This window comes from Peromyscus eremicus, chromosome 8b (assembly GCF_949786415.1).
Source record: "Peromyscus eremicus chromosome 8b, PerEre_H2_v1, whole genome shotgun sequence".
NCBI classification, from domain to species: Eukaryota; Metazoa; Chordata; class Mammalia; order Rodentia; family Cricetidae; genus Peromyscus; species Peromyscus eremicus.
The window spans coordinates 10,254,786-10,275,481 of record NC_081424.1 but is presented as its reverse complement, the minus strand read 5'-3'; the positions used below and the strand labels follow the sequence as shown (position 1 = coordinate 10,275,481).

General features: G+C 42.3%; 1 protein-coding gene across 1 annotated transcript in view; it reads right to left on the bottom strand.

Moving 5' to 3' along the window:
• The window catches only part of Afg1l (AFG1 like ATPase), a gene marked incomplete at its 5' end in the record, with an annotated part of 171,909 nt that overhangs the window by 117,123 nt on the left and 34,090 nt on the right, over nucleotides 1-20,696 (bottom strand). Inside the window, one exon of the mRNA XM_059272964.1 lies at nucleotides 9,078-9,129. Coding sequence (XP_059128947.1) covers nucleotides 9,078-9,129 — 52 coding nt within the window. The remainder of the gene's footprint in view (nucleotides 1-9,077; nucleotides 9,130-20,696) is intronic.

The window sequence follows — 20,696 nt, the reverse complement described above, 5'->3', positions numbered from 1 at the left end:
AAAAAAAAAAAAAAGAAAGCTGCAGTAATCATATGAATATCGACACACTGGACAAGGAATCAGGAATATTGCTAAAGAAAAAGAATGACACTCTGTAATAAGACACTTGATTCATCAACAAGGTATAACAGCAGGGGTCACTGGGGCCCACATCTGGAATCCCAGCCCATAGGAGCCCAGCTTGTATCAAAGGAAGAAAGGAAAGAACAATAACAATACTAAATACATATGTGCCTACTCATGAAACCTCACAGTATATCAAATGAAATTAAAAGGGGAAATAGCCTAATCCACAATAAATGTGGGAGCTATCAACATTCCTTTCTTGGGAAAAGACAAAAGAAAAAGAAAAAGCAGTGAGGATACAGATTTCTATAACATTTGAGAAAACTGAGGTACAGAACATTATGCACAGCAATAAGTGGTTAGTGTTTTCATATACACATGAAATATTGAACTACAGCAGGCTTTCTCGGGCCACCAGTCCCCAAATCATAACACGGGGACTTATTATTAATTATTAATGCTTGTCCTTAACTTAGACTTGTTTCTAACTAGCTTTTCTTTTATTAATTTAAATTAACCCATTGCTATTAATCTATGTGCTGCCCTGAGACTCATTTACCTCATCTATGTACTGTCCATCCTACTTTCCTGCTTCCTCCGGTCTGGCTGGCTGATCCTTGGCTGGCTGGCCAGTTCTTCTTTTATCTCTGCCTGCCAGCCCCATCTATCCCTCCTCTGCCTAGCTATTGTTCATTCAGCTTTTTATTAGACCAATCAGGTGCCTTAGGCAGGCAAGGTCAAACAGCAACACATCTTTACATAGCTAAACAAATATTCTATTCCATAACATTTCCCCCATTTTGTCTAAATAAAAAGGAAAGGTTTTAACTTTAACATAGTAAAACTATATACAATAAGAATAATTATCGCCGGGCGGTGGTGGCGCACGCCTTTAATCCCAGCACTCGGGAGGCAGAGGCAGGCGGATCTCTGTGAGTTCGAGGCCAGCCTGGGCTACCAAGTGAGTTCCAGGAAAGGCTCAAAGCTACACAGAGAAACCCTGTCTCGAAAAACCAAAAAAAAAAAAAAAAAAAAAAAAAAAAAAAAAAAAAAAGAATAATTATCAAGTAAGAGTTACATTTACAGTATCCAATCCATTTGTATTTGGCAAATGCAGAGGAAATATTCTATTATTTATCCTATCTTTGTGAGTCCAAAGTTTTGCACCTAATTCACCTTCTATCATAACTAAGGAAAACTGTAACTATAACTATCTAGTCTTCGACTCCATCAAAAACCCCAGAAAGATATACTATTACCCAAGTAAACAAGCAGTGCAGTGCAAGCCACTTCCAAAACTATAGAAGTGACAGAGACAGCTGACTGTCTGGATAGTCACCCAAGGGTCCTCGGTAATATTGAAGCATCCATCTTTGGTCTACAGGCCTAGAACACCTGACAGACTTTTCTATGAAGTAGGAATTTTGAAGGACTATCCTGCCTTGTTTTGGCAAAGTTCGGCAGTCACTTTCTTTTGTATCCTGCATGTCTAGTTTCAATGGTATACTGGCAGCAGTTAAGGCAAGGATAGTTTTTTGCCCAAATGGCTAGCTTTGTCACAAAGAAAGCAAACTCCATATTGATGTCCATCACCCTGTTATAAAGTAGATTGGTGCTACCAGGAGCAGATGTGTCTTGCTGTCATGAAAAGCCTTAAGTTATTAAACATCTTAAATGCCATATTCTGTATGTCTCTGAAGCATTTGAAGATCATGTATCTATCTAAAATATATCTGCTTAACCTTGAAAATATACTTAATACGATTAAAGTTTGATTATTATAGATGAATAACTACTAACCTGCATTTCTTAATTATGCATTACATTTTTAAATGAGCTACATAAGCACAATACTCCAAACAAGAGTGGAAACATATATACAGTACAACAAAAATAACTTTAATTTGTATCAATATACCAAAATCCATACCAATGTAGATTATTTGAGGTTAATAGTTGTCTTTTTATCCTATATTCCTATATGCTCCATAATGATAACAAACATCCATAACCTACTGAATGACCAAAAACCACCCACCCCACCTCTTGGGAATGAGGGCATTGTGTTCTCTAGACTACTTCCTATTGTCTGAGGGTGATAACATCCCCAGGAGACCCTGAAAAAATACAGATAATGGTCAAGTCTTGGAAAAATTAGTTGTAACATTTGTTGTCCAGTCTCAGAACTGTTCCCACACAGAGGGGTCAGTACATATGTCACCTGTCTTGTAGTTTTTCTTGGTTTATTTCTTTATGTCTGTAGCCAAGATTTTCAGGGGGTCTCCCCAATCAAACCTGATCTCTATTAACTTTGAAGGAATCCACAACCTTTTGTTTCCTGTGGAAACAAAAGTATAACCTCTCCCCTAGTGCAATACATTTTCTGGATTCCATTTTAAAGTTAAGACATCCCTAAAGTATCTAGGCTGGTTTAATTCAGCAGTCCCTTTTTCAATCCAGTTTCTCTCAGCAGCTGTTATTTGAATGTTCATCAGCATTCAAAAAATTCAAAGTCAACACAACACCATACTAATCCAGACTCCCTTTTCCCATCTTTACATAACTTTTTCCCTTTATATTACTTTACTCTCTCTTTAAAGATTTTATCATTTTTAAACTATTTTTTCCTGTGTCTACCCCATTTTCTTTTCTTTCTTAAGCACTTACACACATTTTAAAACACACTGTAACCTGTTTAGAGGGTTTTTCGGTCTGGACCTGCTTTACTGTGCACCTGTAGCATTCTCTGACCCTTGAGCCAAAAAGTGCAGCTTTGGGCTGGTGCCTGGCTCTGCCCTGCTTGGGTCCAAGAGAGCCAAGTTTTATGCCCACAGGCTTGGCTAAGAGCTGCATTTAACCGGGCACTGAGTTTAACTGGGAGCTGCATTTAACTACCCAGCTCTAGGAAGTTGGTGCCCACACTGTGGCGGACATTTTTACTTAGCTTGTTGTTTCTGATTAATGTGCCAGCTGCTCAAGTGCTCGCTGTATGGCAGAGCTGTGTCTCTGTATGATATGCTACGAGCACTGGACTACAAGGAAGCCCTATCATTTTTTTAAAAAGATTTATTTATTTATTATGTATACAGTGTTCTGTCTGCATGTATGCCTGCTGGCCAGAAGAGGGTGCCAGATCTCATTAAAGATGGCTGTAAGTCACCATGTGGTTGCTGGGAATTGAACTCAGGACCTTTAGGAGGAGCAGCCAGTGCCCTTAACCACTGAGCCATCTCTCCTGCCCGCCCTATCATTTTTTTTCTTTTTTCTTTTTTTTTTCAGCTTTCTCTAGCCCTACATTGAAATACATGCCCCATGCTGAGCGCCAAATGTAGCAGGCTTTCTTGGGCCACCAGTCCCCAAATCATGACACAGAGACTTATTATTAATTATGAATGCTCAGCCTTAACTTAGACTTGTTTCTAGATAGCTTTTCTTTTTTTAACTTAAATTAACTCATTTCCATTCATCTGTGCGCTACCCTGAGACTCATTTACCTCATCTACATACTGTCCATCTTGCTTTCCTGCTTCCTCCATGCCCGGCTGGCTGATCCCCAGCTGGCTGGCCAGCTCTTCTTTACTCTCTGCTGGCCAGCCCCACCTATGCCTCCTCTGCCTAGCTATTGTTCATTCAGCTTTTTATTAGACCAATCAGGTGCCTTAGGGAGGCAATGCCAAACAGCAACACATCTTTACATAGTTAAACAAATATTCTATTCCACAACATTCAACCCTAAATCATAGTTAGTCTTCTGAAATATGAAGGGAAAGTAATTGAATCATACAAATCATTTTCTGGGACCACAATAAAGTCAACTAGAAATCAATCAGATATTTAGAAATTTATCAACATGTAGGTAAGTAACCCATGCAGCCCCACACTACCTCCCACAGCAGCTTGAATTCTTTCTAGACCTCCCCTTAAGTAAAGTAGGATCCTTGATTTTGCCAAAGAAAGGACTTTCAGGATGAACCAGGATAAAGCAGAGCTGCAGTTCATTTTAAACACAGATTAGACACAAGGATTAAAAGTAAGAAAGAAAGAGGTACTCGGAGAGAGCATGAGACAGGTCTGATCTGAGACTACAGGCATTGGCTTCCCAGAGGAGAGTCTCATTTCCGTGTCTTTATAATAGCCATATATAGGATTTGGTGGAGTTTCAAGTTGTCTTTAAAGGGTGCCCAAGAATTTTAAATTAGATCACAGAGTCACCAGGAATACAGCAGACAAAGTAACACTTCAGATCACAGGGATTGTATGAGACGCTAACTGTGAACTAAAATTAATAGGAGAGTACGTGGACAGGATCACACTAAAGGATACAGGTGTTCAGGCCTTAAACATGGCTCTCTGCTATCTCAGCATTCTTATTCAAATGTCCTTATATTGCAATGGAATGTCTTTATGTAGGCAGTCTATACAGCCGGTGTTAAATGTGTTGGAACTTTTTGTTTGTTTGTTTGTTTGTTTGTTTGTTTGTTTTGAGACAGGGTTTCTCTGTGTAGTTTTGGTGCCTGTTCTGGATCTTGCTCTGTAGATCAGGCTGGCCTCGAACTCATAGAGATCCACCTACCTCTGCCTCACAGAGATCCACCTGCCTCTGCCTCCAGAGTACTGGGATTAAAGGTGTGCACCACCACCACCTGGTAGTAGTGGAACTCTTGATCCTCAACTGGCAGAGACTTTGATCAGACTCCGGGGTGACTCCTTTTCCTTCCTACACCCTCATAATTTTGTCTTTCTATCCTGCTTCAAACAAAATGGAAAGTCAAAGACATATCAACATTTGATGAGCACTTTAGCACTGCCAAAGTAACTCTTAGAGGTAATTTTATAGCTTCAAATGCTTATATTAAAAAGCAACACTTTAAAATCAATAGGAACTTATCCTATTCTACAAAATCAGAAAAGGCAGCAAATGAAACCCAAAGTAAATGTAAGAAAGGAAATAATAAAATTAAGAAATCAATAAACCAAAAGCTAAATCACTGAAAATACTGAAAAAAAAAAACAAAAACAAAAACAAAAAAACTAACCCCTATCTCAACTAAACAATATAGAGGAAACACAAAGCAAGGGCTGGAGTCTGCACACAGCCGGTCATTTGTGTGAGCTGCCCTAAGGGCATTTTTCTGGTAGGTATCTCAGTCTCTGATTTCAATTCCATCTCATCCTTGGCTCAAGACAGGTGTCTGAGGAGCCTTTGGAAGACCCTGAGCACAATGGTACTCAACTACGAGGCACTGGGGCACACACTCCTACAAGCCCAGAACACCAAGGACAGTCTCAGCCACACACTGAGTTTGAGGCAGGCTCAGATTTAATAAGACCGTATCTCAAAACCCAGAACAACAGCAAAATGAAGACGGAGCTCCTGGGTTCTGCTTGCTGGCAGGCAGGACAAGGGCACACTCCACTGCCTGGCAACATTGTGGCAGGTCCAAAGTAAACACAACACAGCCACTGTCTAGCAACCCCGCTTTGGGGGATATAAAATAACGGAAAGCGGGGATGCAAACCAAGATTTATACATCAATGTTCATAGTAGCATTATTCACAACAACTAAGACAGAAGGACTCCAAACACCCACTGGTAAATAAGTGGATAACAGCCTGTGCTACATTCATGTGATGGAACACTCTTCAGCCTTTAAAAGGAGGAAAATTCTTGTGTGACTGGATTTTTTTTTTTTGCCCCTGCAAAACTATTTTTCAGTTTATTCATGAGACAGTCTTCAAATTATCTCACTTCAAACTAATAGCTGATAAAGTGTATTTTAAACTATACTGAAAATAGGAAGACCGTGAAAACAATGAGTCTAGGGAAAAACTCTGGTGTGTGGGACAATATAGATGAATCTGGAAGCTGTTTTGCTAAGTAAAATAACCCAGACATGAAAGGCCCAACTATCAGATGATTCCCTTTCTGTGAGGGGCCTGGAGCAGGCACACTCAGCGCAAAGGAGAACAGTACTCCAGGGACTTGAAGGCTGAAGAAAACGGGGAGAGGTTGAAATTAGGAATAAACTTTGAGTGGGCAATGGCTGGTCTGTCCATTCACTCCATCTCCAAAAGCAACACACTGCTTGGTACCAGGCATATGCTCCATAAACATCTGTCCAGTGGTGAGGAGAACAAGGTCAGAGGACCTTGGTGTGGTGGTATTGTATTTGTCCTTGGGGAAAAGTGGAACGGGCTGGACACTAAATTCTACCAAGTTCACAATGTTGATTTAGTCTGCAAGAATCATAAATTAACCCTGGTGTTTTCTCAAGAGAGGAGTTTTGCCAGGAATTAACTTGGAGGTCTGACAGCCACACCCTGAGTTAGGAAGTCAGATAACTGGAGACCACCCCTGGAGGTTCCTTCTCCCAGCTCCCCACTGCAGACAAAGCAGGAAGTGATGTCTTCCTCACCCCTCCAAGCTCACAACTGCGCTCTAACGTCTGCTAACTTCTAGAACTCAGTGTAAAATGGGCCACGCTGCTGCGGGTGGGGACTGGAAGAACAGTAAGGGCTCACCTCCACTCTCTTGGAATAGTCTAGATAAATCATTAACCCTGAGGATGAAAGGGAAGGTGGGATGGAGGGAACCCTGTGCCTGTGTTCAAGAGTCTACAAGGCCAAATGACTCAACTTCAAGATTAAGGAGAGTTAAATGTTACAAACCCAAGCCAAATTATCTCAGCTGTTTTCAGTCCCTCTGAAAGCCATCCACTGCCCATACCTGTGTCTGACCTAACACCCTGTGACTGTCAAAACTTTAAACGTATTAGCAGACCACTAATCCCAAACCTAAGCATGTTATCAGGTGTTATTCAAACCGACAGCGGTTGTCTTGCCTGGCTGTAACCTGTGGATGCACCACGGTATTGATCTACAGCTTCCTTTGCTCTGTGACTACTGGAACCTGGTGTAAGTACTTCTACAGTGCAGTGTAGTGTTTGGGATCCTGAATCCGTGTTTCCAGGCCCCGGCTGCTCAATTAGCTCCAGAATAAACGATCTCTTCTTCTCTCTGAGGTGAGAACTGGGTTTTTGCTCTAACAGTAGGCTTCTGGTCAAGAGCTTGTGACAGGGCCAGCAACATGCCAAGGGTGAAGCCACAAAACATCACCATAAAGCTTTCAGCCCCTGACTGTGATGAGCTAAACACTATTAGTGAAAAGAGTTCTCTTGAAGGTTGGACTACAATGTTAATCCACCAATCTAAATACCAACCCTGTGAAGGTTCCCTGGATACAGGGTCCACCCAAGTCCCTCATCTCAACCCACCTACAAATAAAGAGTACAACATGGTGGGTGCCACAGAGCACGAGGCAGTGGAGAAATGGTGGGGGGGGGGGTTGCAAGGGGTGCAAGGAAGCAGGTACCTCCTTTCCAGGAAACTGGTTTCCTGGGAATGGGATGGTAAAGAATAAGAGTCTGGGGTGGCATTCTCAGGCTATTCTAGCCAGGAGCCCCCAAAATGAGAACTTGACTTCTTAGTCCCCCTTTTCTGAGTATTCTAAACTGATTCTAGCCACCAAAAGTTATCTCACTTCCTAGTTCAAGGTTTGTCTCTCTTCCCCTTTGTGTTATAAAAGTATTTTAACCAACAGCATGTACCCAGCCTATACTGAACATCCCAGATAGTTCTTTCTTCCTCTCTCCCTCCCTCCTTCCCTCTTCCCCCTCTCTTTCTCTCTCCCTCTTTCTCCTCATTGTTCTGTTTTATTTGAGACAAGGCCTTACAGCATCACCCAGGCTAACCTCAAGCTCATACTCCTCCTGAGTGTTGGGACTGCAGGTCTGCACCTCATTTGTGGCTAGGTTTTGTTTCCCCCCAAGGACTCAGATACATTATTCATACTGTATCTCCATTCAGTTAGTTAGACTATGGGAGCAACTTTTAAAAAATTATTTTTTTATTTTATGTGCATTGGTGTTTTGCCTGCATGTAGATCTGTGTGAGGGTGGCAGATCCCCTGGAACTGAACAGACAGTTGTGAGCTGCCATGTGGGTGCTGGGAATTGAACCTGGGTCCTCTGGAAGAGCAGCCCATGCACTTAACCCCTGAGCCATCTCTCGAGCCCCTGGGAGCAACTTTTACCAGCCTTGTTTTTGAAGCCTTTTTGCAGAAGTCTCTACTAACCATCTCCATTTAAGGGTAAGTGGTTAAGGTAACAGGAACAACAAGGAACAGGTTTTTGTAATGACGGAACATGAAAGTGAAGGTACAGGAAGTACAATGCTCTCCCAAGGAACAGGAGCTGGCCAGAAGGAGGTTGTGAGCAGTGCCCGGGGCGCAGGCTGTGAGCAGCACCCGGCGCAGACACAGAACACTGCCGAGCACCTGCTGTGAATGAAAAACATCATCTCAAAACTCACAACCAGCTTGGTAGCTAAGGAAAGGCAAGTCCACCCCACAGACAGAACTAGGAGATCAAGGAAGTACGGCGGCTCACGCCCCACCGCATCTACTAACTGATTTAAAGGAGACTACAGGACAGGGGCTGCTGAGGCAGGAGGGGTGTGAGCCCACAAAATGGACACCAGTGCAGGGAACACAGAGAGACCCTGTTTGGGGGCTGGTGTGGGGGCGGGGAGATAATAATGATAACTGGGTCATTACTCTAAGGGCTTAGATTATCGATAGAAATCTGTGTGGAAACTAGAAAGTCAAAAAGCATATGCTTAATTTTAAAAAGGAGTTCGCAGAGACAAACAGCACGGTCATGAGGGCCTGGCTGTAACATCAGCTACAGACAACTTCCTGCGGGCCGGCTCACTTCACTTCATGCATAATAAAGCAGTCACCCTCACATGACACCCGGTTCTGCCTTAAGTTACAGCCACAGCCTAGGAGAAGCAGGGTGAAGGCTGAGGTCACTGTCCCTCTCTCCCTCCCACTTCACACTCCTCAGCCAGTTCTCCTGTGCTTAGGGACTGAGGTGGACATGGAAGTTGTTGTCCCTGAGTGAAACCTTCAGAAGCTTCTGGCCGCCCCCCAGGACATATTCAACACTTACCGACGTCTCCATAAACATACAGGCCTTTTGGAGGTTTGTTCTTTGAAAAAAGCTGCAAATTAAGAACAAATTACAAATTTTCTATCATGAAAAGAATTACATATAATAATACACATAAAGTTCCCAGCTGTGCTATATATGGGACATTGAGGGGGCAATTATATACAATAAATAGGAAAAAATACTTGGTGTGAAAGTCTGCAAAGCCAAAGTATTGTACAGCCTTTAAAAGGAAGGTATTTTTTATAGACTACGGCACAGATAAATCTTGAGGACACTGTATTGGTAAAATAAGCTAGTCACACAAAGACAAAATACTTATGACCCTTATATGAGGTACTCAGAGTAACCAAAAATTATATAAACGAGGGGTAGATTCCGAGATAAAAACGAGCAGCTCAGGAATGGAGTCTGCCAATAAAATGTAAGAAATTGATTTTTGAAACTGGAAAAAAAAAAAAAAAGAAGAGAAGTAGAAAATATGGTTGCCAGGGCAGAGCAGCGTGAGGAATTACTGTTTGGGATACAGAGTTCCGTCTGTGTAACAGGTAGGAGTAACACACCGAATGATGTCAGCATTTACTGCCACTGAGCTGTGTAATTACAAGTAGTTAAGATGGCCAGCATGGTGACAGACACCTATAATCCCAGCACTCAGGAGGCTGAGGCAGGAGGATGCCTGGACTATGTAACCAGACCTGTGATTTAAAATGCAAAATCTGAACGCTCAACTCAGAATCCAATCCACAATGCTCTTGCCTCTGTTTTATAACCCACGGGCTCATTCTAAATCTACCGGATTCATCTTCCTCTATGGGCCACACCCTGGTGTGGGCCAGGCAAGCGGATCTTCTGTGCCTCATTCCAACATCTGCATAGCTTCCTGTTCCCTGGAAATCACTGTTCCTAATTCTCAGCTGAAAACAGATTTCCACTCCTACCAACATCTCTTAGTTTTTATTTCTTTCTTTTTTATGTAAAACATTGTGTAACTAGATTTTCAACTTGCCAAAAAAAAAAAAAAGGCATTACAGTCTTAAACAATCTTAGAACAAAGTCAAGTTTGAAACCTAATATAAAACCTCTGGTTTTTAAGTACATTCTGCATGTTAGAAGTCTTTGACAGCAATATTCTGTGTCAGTTAACTGGAGGTGATAAACACATTCTGCACAAATCATTTTTTTGTTGCAGTTGGTTTTTGTTTTCTCTTTTGAGACAATATAGCCTTATATCTGCATAGCCTTGGCTGGCCTGGAACTTGCTATGTTAACCAGGCCAACCTCAAAGCCATAAAGATCTCCAATTTTAGGATTAAAGATGTGAGCCACCACGCCTGGGATAGTTTTTCTCTGGTATTGTTCACAGGATGCAAACAATAAACACTAAGTAAACAAAACTCAAGTTAGAAAAACTTGATGGGAGGAGGGTCGTACAAGAGCTCAGCATGTCCATGATGAGCACTGAGGACGTAATGAGCAGCTCCATGATAGATCGAGTCCTCCCAAGTGTGATGGCCGGGACTCCACGCTCAGTCCTTAAACAGGAAGGAAGGAGCATTTACAGCTCTGCCTGCTTTTTTCTTTCCTATTCAATAATCCAGTATATTTTAGAAAGAGAATGCTGTCAGATTTTTGTATGTTACATGTACAATTTATGCTACATTGCTTTGTACATCTTAAAATATATTTTATTAATTCTTGGAAAATTTAATACCATGTATTTTGATCATATGCACTTCCTATTTCTCTCCTTATATTGAATGGAATTTGGGCGTGGTTTGATGAGTTTTTAGGGGAAGATATGCTTTGCTTTTTGAGACAGAGTCTCACTATGTAGCCCTGGCTGGCCTGGAACTCTCTATGTAGACTAGGCCGGCCTTAAAATCACAAAGATCTGCCTGCCTCTGCCTCTAAGTGCTGGAACTGGGGACCTGCACCACCCTGCCAGGCCCTGCACTGTACCTTAATGGCAAAGACACACTGCTAGGCTGCATAGCCATCCTTGCACTTGGGAGGCTCAAGCAAAAGGATCTTGAGTTCCAAGACCCTGCCATACCACTCTTGGGCATATACCCGACGAATGCTCAATCATACCACAAAGATACATGCTCAGCTATGTTCATAGCAGCATTATTTGCAATAGCCAGAACCTGGAAACAACCTAGATGTCTGTCAACTGAAGAATGGATTAAGAAAATGTGGTACATATACACAATGGAGTACTACTCAGCAGAGAAAAACAATGACAGCATGAAATTTGCAGGCAAATGGATGGAACTAGAAAATATCATCCCGAGTGAGGTAACCCAAGCCCAGAAGGACAAACATGGTATGTACTCACTCATAAGTGGATACTAGATATAAAGCAAAGAACAATCAGACTGCAACCCACAGATCCAGGGAGGCCACCTAACAGGGAGGACCCTAGAATGACTATGGCTAATAATAAGTTTTGGGTTTACCCAATCACTGGGCAAGCTTCAGTGAAATATTTCAATATTAAGATAAGAATTTGTACTGTATTAAGCTGATAACAGAATAAATAAATAAAATAAAATAAAAAGATCTTGAGTTCAAGGCTAGCCTGGGCTACACAGTGAAACCTTGTCTCAAAAAAACCCTAAGAGATGAGCTGTAGCTACGTGGTAGATGTTTAGGGAATGGCCCTCAGGTTAGTCCCCAGCATCACCAAAAAAAGGGATAAACAAAGCAAATAACTTTTGACTACTTCATTTAAAACCTAGATACTAGGCTGGGCATGGTGGTACACGCCTTTAATCCCAGCACTCAGGGCAGGCTGATCTCTTTGAATTTGAGGCCAGCAAGGTCTACATGGTTCCAGGACACCCAGTGACTTGGTGAGACCCTGTATCAAAAATATAAATAAAATAAAATTAAAATAAAAAGCTGAATACCTTTTACCAATCAAGGTTAAGCACAGTGAATCTAAATGACATTTAAATTTGTATTGCAGCTATTTATTTATACGTGTATGGGTGGAGGGGGCATGTGCATGTCATAGCATATATGTTGAGGTCTGTTGTCCCGGTCCACCATGTGAGTCCTGAGGGACAAACTCATGTCATCCAGCATGGCAGCAAGCAGACATAACTACTGAGCCCTCTCACAGTCCCTTTAAATGATGTCACACACAACAGGCCTCCCTTCTCCTCAGGAAACATGGTCCTCCAGTGGACTGCTAGACCTTGACTGTCCTGACCCACACATGCCATGTTTTTCTATATATGCCTACCTATGATAAGATACAAACAATAACAGCTAACAATAAAAAAGAATTACTATAAAAACATACTGTAATGAACCTATTTAAAATTTACATGGTGGAATGGGGGGCTGGAGAGATGACTCAGCGGTTAAGAGCACTTACACGTCTTGCAGAGGATGGGTTTGGTCCCCAGCACCCACATGACAGCTCACAACCACCTATTTATTCTATTGGGGGGTGGGGGGTAACACCCTTTTCTGGCCTCCTCACATACAGGCACTGTGTGATAAATAGACAGACAGACAGACAGACAAAACACTCATGCACAGAAAATAAAAATAACTCCAAAAAAATCTGGACAATTTCCCCCTCTATATACCCTGGGTTATAGGTAGCTCAGCAACAGAGCAACAGCCTAGCACACAGGTCTGAGGTTCAGTTCCTAGCTCCACAGATGGACTCTATACCAGCATATCAGCGATGCACTCAAGAACTTGTAGACACGGGTAGGGGATTTAGCTCAGTGGTAGAGTGCTTGCCTAGCAAGCACAAGGCCCTGGGTTCGGTCCTCAGCTCCAGGAAAAAAAAAAAAAAAAAAAAAAAAAGGAACTTGTAGACAGTCTCTCCCTATTCAGTGGTTCTGGAACCTTCTCAGCTCCCTTGAAGCTAACCTACCCTTCCCCACTCACTTTCAGACAACGGCTCCCACTTCGTCATAGAGGGAAAGCAGGAGTGTCTCGTGGGGCTGAACTCCTGCAGCTTCCTTCATGAAACTGCAGCTCTGCCCTCCACAATCAACCTTTCATTCCTGCCTCCCGTGACCAACCTCACTGGGGTCTGCCTTCAAAACCCACCCACTCACTCCCTTCCAGGGGCCATGGCACATCAAATCCTACTTCTCACGTAACCCCGCTGCTCATCAACACCTTTATACATACCTTCCTGCTCATTTGTTTGTATAATATTGAAGTGCAATATCTTATAAGCAAGACTTAAAAAAAAAAAAAAAAACCACACCAGAAACCACAAGGAAAAAAGACAAATACTGTGAAATATTTTTAAATTGTTGGCCTTAATTCCGGGGCAAATGGAGTCCTCCTCAGGACGTCCCCTCCATACCTCTTACGACATCTCTCAGGGCACTGCCGATTTCTTCTAGCAATTTTAGTGTTTCAGGTTTCACACTGAGATTTTCTTATCCACTTGGGGTTAACCTTTGTGTGGAGAGATAGACACAGATTCTAATTTCATTTTTCTGCTGTGAACATCAACTTTTCCCAGCGCCATTTGTTAAAGATGCTTTCTTTTCTCCGATGCATGTTTTTGGCCTCTTTTCGAGTATTGGATGGCTATAGCTACACGTACTCAGGTTTGGCTCGTCTACTTCACTCCGTTTGTCTACATGTCTGTTTCTGTGCCAGCACCATGTTGTTTTATGGCTGCAGCTCTCTTGACATATCGTGAAGAATGGAATGGCACCGGGCGGTGGTGGCGCACGCCTTTAATCCCAACACTTGGAAGGCAGAGGCAAGTGGATCTCTGTGAGTTCGAGGCCAGCCTGGGCTACAGAGTGAGTTCCAGGAAAGGTGCAAAGCTACACAGAGAAACCCTGTCTCAAAAAAACCCCCCCCAAAAAAAAATCTTTAAAAAATGGGGGCTCGAGAGATGGCTCAGTGGTTACAAGCACTGGCTGCTCTTCCAGAGGACCTGGGTTCAATTCCCAGCACCCACATGGCTGCTCACAACTGTCTGTAGCTCCAGTTCCAGGGGATCTGACATCCTCACACCAATGCATACAAAATAAAGTTAAGCAAATTATTTAAAAAAAAAAAAAGAATGGAATGGCAATCCCCAGTACTGTTCTTTGCGTTCAGCGTTGCTTTGGCTAGCCAGGGTCTTTTCTGGTTCCATATGAATTTTGGGGTCTTTTTCTATCCTAGGAAAGAATGTTATAGGTATTACATTGATCTGTAAATTATTTTTGTAAGAAGGTTGTTTCACAATATTAATTCTACCAATCTGTGAACACAGGTGTCTTTCCATTTTTCTAGTGTTTTCTCAATCTCTTTCTTCAGAAATTTTGAAACAAAGTGTTGCTGTAGTCTTTGCCTGCCTGGAATTCACTCTCCAGACCAGGCTAGCCTGGATCTCACTCTGTAGACCAGGCTGGCCTCCAACTCACAGAGATCCACCTGCCTCTGTCCCTGGGTGCCAGGATTAAAAGGGCTCACAATCATGCCTGGCTCTAAAGTTATTTTTAAAAATCAAGCTGTGCATGGTAAATGGAATCTATAGTCCTAGCACTTGAGAGAGGTAGATGGATCAGAAATTCAAGGTCATCATTAGCTACACATGAGTTCAAGAGTAGCCTGAACTACCTGTCTCAAAAACAAACATACAAGCATACAAGCATACTAACACACAAACATAGAAGCATACGAACATACAAACATACAAGCATACAAACATACAAGCATACAAACATACAAGCATACAAACATACAAACATACAAGCATACAGGCATACAAACATACAAGCATACAAACATACAAACATACAAGCATACAGGCATACAAACATACAAACATACAAGCATACAGGCATACAAACATACAAACATACAAGCATACAGGCATACAAACATACAAGCATACAAGCATACAGGCATACAAACATACAAACATACAAGCATATAAACATACAAACAGCCGGGCGGTGGTGGCGCACGCCTTTAATCCCAGCACTCGGGAGGCAGAGCCAGGCGGATCTCTGTGAGTTCGAGGCCAGCCTGGGCTACCAAGTGAGTTCCAGGAAAGGCGCAAAGCTACACAGAGAAACCCTGTCTCGAAAAACCAAAAAAAATAAAATAAAATAAAAAAAAATAAATAAATAAACATACAAACACACAAGCATACAAACACACAAGCATACAAACACACAAGCATACAAACACACAAGCATACAAACATACAAACATACAAGCATACAAACATACAAACATACAAACATACAAACATACAAACACACAAGCATACAAACATACAAACATACAAACACACAAGCATACAAGCATACAAACATACAAACACACAAGCATACAAACACACAAGCATACAAACATACAAACACACAAGCATACAAACACACAAGCATACAAACACACAAGCATACAAACACACAAGCATACAAACACACAAGCATACAAACACACAAACACACAAGCATACAAACACACAAGCATACAAACACACAAGCATACAAACACACAAGCATACAAACATACAAACATACAAACATACAAGCATACAAGCATACAAACATACAAGCATACAAACATACAAACATACAAACACACAAGCATACAAACACACAAGCATACAAACATACAAACACACAAGCATACAAACATACAAACACACAAGCATACAAACATACAAACACACAAGCATACAAACATACAAACACACAAGCATACAAACATACAAACACACAAGCATACAAACATACAAACACACAAGCATACAAACACACAAGCATACAAACACACAAGCATACAAACACACAAGCATACAAACATACAAACATACAAGCATACAGGCATACAAACATACAAGCATACAGGCATACAAACATACAAACATACAAGCATACAAACATACAAACATACAAACACACAAGCATACAAACACACAAGCATACAAACATACAAACACACAAGCATACAAACACACAAGCATACAAACACACAAGCATACAAACATACAAACACACAAGCATACAAACACACAAGCATACAAACACACAAGCATACAAACACACAAGCATACAAACACACAAGCATACAAACACACAAGCATACAAACATACAAGCATACAAACATACAAGCATACAAACATACAAGCATACAAACATACAAGCATACAAACACACAAGCATACAAACACACAAGCATACAAGCATACAAGCATACAAACACACAAGCATACAAACACACAAGCATACAAACACACAAGCATACAAACATACAAACACACAAGCATACAAACATACAAACACACAAGCATACAAACACACAAGCATACAAACACACAAGCATACAAACACACAAACATACAAGCATACAGGCATACAAACATACAGGCATACAGGCATACAAACACACAAGCATACAAACACACAAGCATACAAACACACAAGCATACAAACATACAAACACACAAGCATACAAACATACAAACACACAAGCATACAAACATACAAACACACAAGCATACAAACATACAAACACACAAGCATACAAACATACAAACATACAAACACACAAGCATACAAACACACAAGCATACAAACATACAAACACACAAGCATACAAACATACAAACATACAAACACACAAGCATACAAACACACAAGCATACAAACATACAAACACACAAGCATACAAACATACAAGCATACAAACATACAAACATACTAACATACAAGCATACAAACATACAAACACACAAGCATACAAACAAACAATAAAAACCCCCTGCACGTTGATGTTATACTCAAAACTATTCCTTTGTTTGAACTGCTGAAAACTCAAAGTGGTCATCCCAAGTATTTACACTTGATGATGTAAATCTTATCTTTTGTCCTCCGTGTCATTAAAATGTTAACATTAAAATGATCCAGGCCCTGGGCACATGATGCACCATGTGATCCCTGCACTCAGAAGGCAGAGGCAGGAGGATCTCAAACGCAAGGCTAGTCCGGGCTATATAGCAAGACACTATCTCAAAAACAAAATGTTTTTACATCCTACCCATAATGATCCACGGTGGTTCTCGTGAATGTTCTGAGTTAAGAGGCGTGGCCTCTGCTACTCCAGCGGAATTTCCATTAGGACAACCAGATAATAAGTTGTTGCTCTTAAGACAAAAGGTATTGTTTTCAATTTGTTAAAACGCAGGAGTATTACTTTTCCTGTTTCTCCCCTTTCCCCCACCACTGCGTTATTATCTCCCCAAACGGCAGAATCAGAGACAATGATTCCAGCTGGAATGCTGAGCATAATTACATCTTTTAAAAACTGGCATTACAGCATTCTCCACGTGGACTACTTTTGATAAAAGTATATCCTTCAGGTTTCTACAGATCTTCAAAAACTAAAAAACAGAACTATATGTTAGCATCCATAAACTCTCTTTAAATGAAAATGTTTTTTTTAATGGCTTTAGCTGATTTTCAAAAGAACCCTCCTAACCTAAAGTACATCAATTTGCTCAGTTACTAGTATAATTAAGGCTATTTAAGTATCTAAATAAAGAGGCTTTCAAATTCTACAGAAACACACACAAGAAATGGCTTGCAGAGCAGCATCGAGAAGCCAGCCCTGGAGCAGTAGAGAGAACAGGGATGTGTCAACTACCCCAGACACCTTCAGTGTGTGCGTCCGCCTTGCTCAAACCCAGTCCTGTCGGCTTAAAGTCGTCATGGAGAAGAGTTGCTGCAGCAGGTGACAGAGCATGGCGAGTTCAGACATTCACACCCACACAGCTGTCCACCTGCAGAGATACAGCCCCAAGTGTGTTGAGCCCCCCAGATACCCGTTGGTTGTGCTTTCAATTGATTTAATAAACTGTGGGATTTAAGCATCTGCTGGAAGGGAGGGGAGGAGGGAGGGGAGGAGGGAAGAAGAGGGAGGGAGGAGAGACTTGTTGGGCCTGATGGTGTTCACTTACAGCTCCTGTTGTTCAGGACACTGATGGAGGATTGGGGACCAAGAACCGAGACCAGCCTGGCAAACAAAACACCTGCTCAGTCTCTGCTTATAACAGAGTATACAGATAGAAATGCCTTTTGACTTTTTTAAGACAAGGTCCTGCTTCCTCTCTCCCACTGCTGGAACTTTAGGTCCAGCAAAAGTATTTTTAAGAACCCCTCTGTGCCACTTGAACACAAGCAACAAGAGGCAATTCTCCAGCAGATCCTCCCTGGTCTCTCGATCCTATTTGTTACTCTGATTCTGGCCGGGCCCGTCTCCTACTAGTCAATGGGACACCCAGGACACGAGCATAATTGCCAGGATACTCAGGAACTTGTTAAGACAAAGTAATGGAAACAAAAGGCTTCTTGCTCTGAACTCTGATGGTTCTCAACTGTGTTAGAATTCCTAGCCACTCCCCCATGATCTTAGATGCGCTGGCAAGACACTTAGTCATCCCAGGGACTTACATCCTACGTAATCCATGCGTGTGCTGTGTGATCATATAATCTATATGCATGTATGGCATAGCTATGTAAACCCATATGCGTATGTGGGGGGCGGGGTATAAAAGCGGGTTCCAAATATCCCTCCTCTTCCTGCATAGGCCTTTCCATAGGCCTAAGCACCCCCTTCTATTTCCTCCCATTAATAAACTCTTATAGTGGCTTTTCTCGAATGGTAAACAGCGCCGCTTAATAAATAACAAACTGGAGGATTACACTGGGTTTCCAGGCATCTTCTATACTAGCTGACAACTACTGCCAAGAACTCATTCCCAGAGACAGACACAGAGACAAGAACTCATAGACACATAGACAGGCCCAGAGAGCAACCACAACTGTCTTCAAATCAGCCCAGAATGAGTGAGCAGTAAGAACCTACTGTAGGCCGGGCCTTGAGTTTGATTCTAAGAGCTCAAAAAGAGAAAGCATCTGGGGGAGGTGTGTGTGTGGGCAACATAGGATGGCCCCTAAAGCTGGGCGTGGTCGCGCATGCCTTTAATTGCAGCACTTGAAAGGCAGAGGCCGGCAGACTTGGACTGTGTAGCTGGACTTTGTCTCAAAGAAACAAACAAGTAGCATATGCCGGGAGTATTCCTGTGGCAAATGGGACAAGTGAGAGGAAACTATAGAGCAGATCCCATGCTCCTTTGCTTCACTTACAAGCCAGCCAGTGCCACGCAAAGCAGGACTCGGGGAAAAGACCATGGTTCAGTGGGGCAAAAGTGAACCAGGGCAGCTCCGTGGTGGGCTCCATCGCCACTGCGGCCACGCAGTGCCTCCAAAGTATGCAGTTGGCGTCTCCCGGGGAAGCTAGCTGTGCATGGCCATGGCGGTGTCTCCTGAAACACCCCTTCAGCCGCGGGTCTCCGCACACTCCGTGGAAGATGGAAGCAGGCAAATGGCTCAGGGCTTCTTTTCTGTTCACTGTTGATTTGCCTATCTGTTTGTTTATTGAAGCAGGGTCTCCTATAGCTCAGGCTGACCTTGAAACCCATATACACGCTAGAGAGAATTCTGATCTTTCTGCCACCTTCTAAATGCTGGGATTACAAAATGGCTGGGCAGGTAAAGGTGTTTACCACCAAGCTTGACAAGCTGATCTTAGTCCCCAGGACCCATACAGTGGGAGGAAAACATGGGTTGATCTCCACAGGAGCAGCTCCCACACATGCATATGCACAATAAATAATTATCTAAGAAGAGGAGGAGGAAGAGGAGGAAGAGGAGGAGCAGGAGGAGGAAGAGGAGGAGGAGGAGGAAGAGGAGGAGGAAGAGGAGAAGGAGGAAGAAGAGGAGGAGGAAGAGGAGGAGGAAGAGGAGGAGGAGGAGGAGGAAAATAAGAAGCCAGGCATGGTAGTGCACACCTTCAATCCCAGCACTCGGGAGGCAGAGGTAAGTGGATCTTTGTGAGTTCAAGGCCAGCCTGGTCTACACAGTGAGTTCCAGGACAGCTACGGTTACACAGTAAAACCCTATCTCAAGGAAGAGGGGGGTTGGGGAGAGGAGGAGAGGAGTCACTGAAGCCTGAAAAGATGTCTTATGAGTAAAGGCACCTGTCACCAAGTTCAGTCTCTGGGATCCACATGGTAGGAGAAGAGAACTAACTCTCCAAAATTGTCCTCTGGCCTCCACATGTGCAGCCTGGCACACACACATGTCATGTTCACACATGTACACACAAAAGAAAATGTAATAAACAAACAAATAAATAGTAATTTTTAAAAAGAAACTATTTGGGCTGGAGAGATGGCTCAGCAGTTAAGAGCACTGACTGTTCTTCCAGAGGTCCTGAGTTCAATTCCCAGCAACCACATGGTGGCTCACAACCATCCATAATGAGATCTGGTGTTCTCTTCTGGCCTGCAAGCATATATGTGGGCAGAACACTGTATACATAACAAATAAATAAATCTTAAAAAAAAAGAAAAGAAACTATTTAAAGGGAAAAAATCTAATTATTGAAAAGCTTAATATTGTCAAAGGAATATAATATTTTAGAGACCCCTTTAAGATGCCAACCGCATAGAACACCATCAACAACAGGAAACGTAAAGGAGCTGGAAAGAGCTCAGTAGGGGTGTACCTGAAGGGTGGGTGGGACTGAGTCATTACAGCTGTGAACTGCTCGGCCTG